Below are 5,289 nucleotides of genomic sequence, written 5' to 3'. Positions count from 1 at the left end.
GCCGGCTATTGCACCATTCCCTCCTACTCTAGCGTGTGCACTATTGAGGTTTCTAAAATGTATGATCACCATTTACGTCTTCTCCAAATTTCTCACGCCACTGGATACCTTTGGCTCGGATCCAACATGTGACGAGTCGATTCTGCTTGGCTATGCATTTAGTAGTCCCCTGAACCTCCTGAATTTGAAGGCTAAGTGCCTCCATGTTCATCTGAATTTGGAGCATCTGCGCCTCAGTCTCTTCGTGTCGTCGTCTCCTCTCTTGTATAGCATTCCATCTCATCCTTTTCTCTAGGTTCTTCTTCTCCCCCATCTCTAACTTTTCTTGCTTCATCTTCTCGACGAACTCGTTTCTTGTCCTCACCAACTCGTTGATATTTTTCTTCATCGCATCCACCTCTACTTCTCTCTTGACCTTCTCCTTTCCTCTCTTCCTCATGTCGAGCAAACCCGTGCTAGACTCTAGTGTGGGACTTCTAGGCACCTTTTCCCTTTCCTCTCAAGGACCATCATCATCTTCACGGTCGTCCATCTTCAGAGGGGAACTGTTGTTCCTCCCAGTTTCTGAACCACCATCATCATTTATTGTCTTCAACTTCTCCAGTCCTTCCAACGAATTCCAACAATGTTGGAAGCCAAACAAATTTCCCTTCGGCTTGGTCATTTGTCGGTAATGCCCAAAGTTAACGCAAATGTGGCAATGAAAAACAACAAGATTGCTTACATATTGGTCAATGGTGGCACCACTAGGAGGAGCATGCTTCACTTGCTCCAAATAACCCAACCAACGGTTGCACATATCTTGAACTCTACCCCATCGGTTTGTGAAAGATTTCAGGGTACGATATGTTCTTCGCCCAAGATGTTGTTTGAAATAGTACTTGATGCGCTTCTAATACTTTGCACTTGATTGACCTTTCCCGGCGATTGCGTCGAGAGAGATTCTTCCCATGTCATAAGAAGATCAATATCATCATCGGCCTTAAAGTTTGCTTCCTCGAACTTCTTTCTTCCTCGACGAGCCAGAGGCCTCATATTGATCATATTCCATATCTAGGGCATACATGTGATCAAAAAGCGGCAACAATGCGCCCTTGAGATCTATATTATTTGTCCCAGATCACACATCATGCTATCGAGAAACAATTCATTGTTGAGGGTCAATCCCCCCACAAAATTATCGCAAAATTGCATACGTTGCATATTTGCCAACAATTTTGCATGGTCACCTCCCATTCAGTCGAACAAAAAATGAATACTATGCAAATGATAGTTTTTTTACATCATGGCGGTTTCTGGTCTGGCGTAGAACTAGGAAAGAGTCCCAGTTTCGCCTGACGTCGGAAGAATCAAGGGCAATAGCGCGGCCCTTCCCCGCATTCGGTCTCTTCGCTGAGGACCAGACCGGTTCGGGGGGGAAAGGGGGGGGGGGTGATCCCGCCGCCAAGCCTTGGTAGCATAGGGTTTGCCACCTCTGCGCCAGTAGGGTGGACCAAGTGTTGACCTAGGCGGTGGTGGCCTGTCGTCGGAGGTGAAGGCACTATTAAAGTCGCCAGATTTGACTCCATACCGATGGGCTAACATGTGAGGGTCGAGGCGGCGTCCATGGCGTCGTCCGCGGACCGCGGGGATTGGAGGTGGGTAGGAGCGGTCAAATGCGGTGCTACCGCGTGGGAAGGAAGGCGGCGGCGAGGGCAGGAAGAGTAGAGCGAGGGGAAAATGTTACTCACGCCAAACCATTTTCGAATGAAGCGCGCTCCAAACAACCTCCAATATCCCCCAAATATGGAGGCTCACGGGTAGGTTTGGAGCACCCTCCAAAAACTATGGCCATCGAGGGCTAGATTACCACTCTGCTAGAGTAGCTTCTTCGACAAAAATCACTAAAATGTCATTATGCTGACGGGGTTGATATAACGACTCCGCTAGAGTTGTTGCCTAAGAGAAGATAGCATTGTAACGAGGGTTATTATGGCCATCGAACTGCTATGGCGACTCTCCTACAGTGTTGCTTAAGAGAAGACGAGCAAAGCAGTGAAGCGGGAGGAAGAGGAGCAAAGCAGACGTTCGAACGTTCAACATAAAACGATCAGACAGTTCGGTGCACAATGAAAAACAGTTAAGGCATTCCAGCCACAGAGGGTAGCCCTGATATGTGAAGAAAACTTGTTAATTCTCAGCCTGGATAACATTTCAACGACAAAACAGCCTGCTAACAAGGCCGCATGGAAGTATCCATGTATTTACATCTCAAGCAAGTTGCAAGTTACTGCCTCCAACTCCAAGGCCCTGAACCGAACCGCTGCAGAACCACCTCAGTCCCATATCGTCGCCGCCTTCTTCGGCGTCTGCATCTCGCTGTACGGCGCCCCGCCGCTCCTGGTGACCGGCCGACCAGACCGGAGCGCTGGCGCCAGCGGCGCCGCCATGTAGCTGCCGCCCCGCGCGTAACCGCCACGCGTGTCGTACCTCCCGGCCACGCCGGCGTGGTGCGGCACGGGCACGGGCGCTGGAGAGTACTGCGGCTGTGGGCTGCGGTAGGGGTTGTAGCTAGCCTGCGAGAACATGTGGCCGGCGCCCGGGTGCACCGGCGAGCCGCTCATGTATCCAGCCAGGCCTCCGGGGCTGTCCCCAGCGTGGTCATGGAAGGGCAGCGGTGCCGCGTTCAGGCCGCCGAGGTTGGGCGAGCTCCGGACGCGCTGCATCCCGCCGCGGAACACGGCCTGCTCTACGATGTTGGCGCGCGGGGAATTCCCCGCCGAGGCGACGCCGTTGGGCTGGTCCGGGTACGGCGGGCTTCCGTCAGGCGTGCCGGGCACCGAGGTCACGTAGCGCTCCCGCTCCGGCTGGAGGAGGTGGTGGTGATGATGGTAGTGCGGCTGGTTGCGGGCGTAGCTGACGTGGCGCGAAGAGGAGACGGGGGCGGGGACGGCGGCGGCGACCGACGAGGCGGAGACTTGATGCGGCACGAAGACGTAGACGCGGAAACGGGGCGACGCGGACGGCGACCGCTTCGCCTCGAACCGGTCGTACTCGTCGAGCATGTGGGCCAGGTCCTCGTCGCAGGTGACGGACACGAGCACATCGAGATCGTCGGAGGAGAGGAGCTGGTACTTGATGGCTGCCACATCCGTCTTGAACATCTCCTCCACCTTCTTCTTCAAATCTGCACGCCGGGGAGAAGAGACTTGAGCGCGCCGCGACATTAAAGCAACAAGAAACACACGCATCAACAAGGCATGGACACGACGTACGTACCGCGGAAGCGGATGGAGCGGGGCACGGCGAGGACGCGGGTGTCGCCGCCAATGTACTTGAGCGCGCCGTCGGACGGGCGGGGCATGATGCGGCCGCCGAAGCTGCAGAGTATCTTGAAGCGGACGCTGGGGGGGCCTCCTCCTCCTCCGCCGCCACCGCTGCTGACACTGGTCGGGGAAAGGTGCACGTCGTCGTCGGTGGTCGCGCCCTCGGACTCTGCGGCCATCGTCGGCATCGCGTGCTCCATGTCTGGCACGAGCCGGCTGCGTATATATTCTTGCTCGATCGAAGGCAAACGGATATGCTGAGTACTGAATGGGCCTGCGCAAGAAAATGCAGTGCTTTAGTAGATGCCACATCTGGTCAATGCGCATCGAATTATCTCCTATATCGACCCATCCCGAATTATCCAAGCAAGATGCTTGCCAGTTGCCACTTTCCCATTCTGCCATCTATCTGCAGTGTATGAACACATTTCTTCGTTCTTCGGAGCAGAGTAGCCGGACAAGAACGACGGGTCACTAAAACGGTCAAAAGAAGAAAAGTTTCAAGAAAAGGAAGATTCTGAAAGCAACTGGCACTCTGGTATCAAATCAAACTAGCGGGCATGATACGTCCCATGAATGAATTGAACAGAGATGTTTAGCCTGGCAAATCACAATCAATCGCAGTCATTAATTAGAGACAGAACATGGGTGGCATGCCAGCCTTGCAAGTTACGGCCTTGCTTGTAACATCCAACCGCTACGCCATTATCCTCAGCGCGACCACGAAAAAATCGATCGGTTTTCTTCTTTTGCAAATTACTGTATATTACTCTAGAGCAAAGGAATCAGAAGAGGCGTCATCAAATCAAACCAAACCTAAGTGAAATCAAATGGGGCTGGAGAAACCACCGGGCAGCCGATGAACTAAAGATCCCAAATCGAAACTGCCAGGAGAAACAACCATCGTAAGACGGGGCAGAGAAACAGAGAACGGGACACCGAAGGGGGAGGAGACAAGTAACCGAATGGTAAGGTACTCACCAGAAGGATGGAAAGAACGGGAGAAACTTTCTAAAATCCAACCAACCGGGTGGGAGGTCCAAGCGAAGCGAAGACGGCGGCCGGCGGCCGGCGAGGAGAAGTAGAGTAAATTATTGGATTGGATTGGATTCGACTGGGATCGATCGGCTGGATCGAAGGAAGGAGCGGGGCGAGCGAAGCAATCCCCCCGGCCACCCACCCACCCGCCGAGGTGCTGCTTATTGGCGCGGGATCGACCGACCTCCCATTCGGGGAGAGGGGTGACCAATCGGGCTTCTTCTTCTTCTTCCCTCTGCGAGGAGAGGAAGAGAGGGATTGGGGGGAAGCAGGCAGGCAAGCGAGCGTGGCCGTGCCGCGGATAGGGCGACGGGGGGGTTGATTTCAGGCGGAGGGGGATGGACCGGCCCCTGGATCTGAGGAGGGGGGCTATTTTCGTGGGGCTGCGCGCGGGCCGCTCGCTTGCTAAATCCTGCCTCGTGCCGTGCCGTGTCCCACCGCCCTGCCTGTCGGTTACGCAGAACCGTCGGGTCGCCAAACTCCCCACTCCGGGTGCGAATATTCGTGTGATGGGGTCAGTCCAACTTAAAAAAAAATGGGTCAATACAACTTTTTTGAAAAATACATTTTATTGATTTGAAATAATAGTTTCGCTCAGGCTCCTCAAACTAATAGTTAGCTGAAGAAAATCTAGCTAACCTAGCAAGCTCATGAACAATTTTGTTCACTTCTCTGTTAATATGTTCGAAACAAGTAAAAGAAAAATCACAAGCAAGAAAATAACAATCCTCAAAAATTGCCCCTCCCGGAGGCAGCCTTTTGCACAAGGGATCCGAATCTTAGCGCCGGAACTTCAACTGTTAAAACATCTGCACAACACTCAATTCTCCTGTTTTCGCCAACAATAAAAATTCCTTTATCATCTCTAATAATAGCGCCAGCTATGCCGTTAAGAAGGTCTTGATCAAAAGATGCATCAACATTAAGTTTTACAAAAAACTCTAGG

The 5,289-nt window shown here is 52.9% G+C and overlaps 1 protein-coding gene across 2 annotated transcripts; it reads right to left on the bottom strand.

The window, feature by feature from the left end:
- Window positions 1–2,109: 2,109 nt before the first annotated feature.
- On the bottom strand, window positions 2,110–4,715 carry LOC119344984. 2 transcript variants are annotated; one of them, XM_037615251.1, is made up of 4 exons: window positions 4,287–4,715; window positions 4,122–4,189; window positions 3,259–3,579; window positions 2,110–3,166 (listed from the first exon to the last, which is right to left on the bottom strand). In XM_037615251.1, exons 3-4 carry the CDS (start codon window positions 3,503–3,505, stop codon window positions 2,316–2,318), a joined length of 1,098 nt encoding a protein of 365 aa, XP_037471148.1. In that variant the 5' UTR covers window positions 3,506–3,579; window positions 4,122–4,189; window positions 4,287–4,715; the 3' UTR covers window positions 2,110–2,315. The 2 variants fall into 2 exon arrangements, with proteins under 2 accessions (XP_037471148.1, XP_037471143.1); XM_037615246.1 differs by lacking the exon at window positions 4,122–4,189.
- Window positions 4,716–5,289: the final 574 nt, after the last annotated feature.

Source organism: Triticum dicoccoides, chromosome 1B, assembly GCF_002162155.2.
Source record: "Triticum dicoccoides isolate Atlit2015 ecotype Zavitan chromosome 1B, WEW_v2.0, whole genome shotgun sequence".
In the NCBI taxonomy this organism is placed as follows: Eukaryota; Viridiplantae; Streptophyta; class Magnoliopsida; order Poales; family Poaceae; genus Triticum; species Triticum dicoccoides.
Note: the sequence above shows the minus strand (reverse complement) of the source record. Positions and strands in the feature narration are given on the sequence as shown.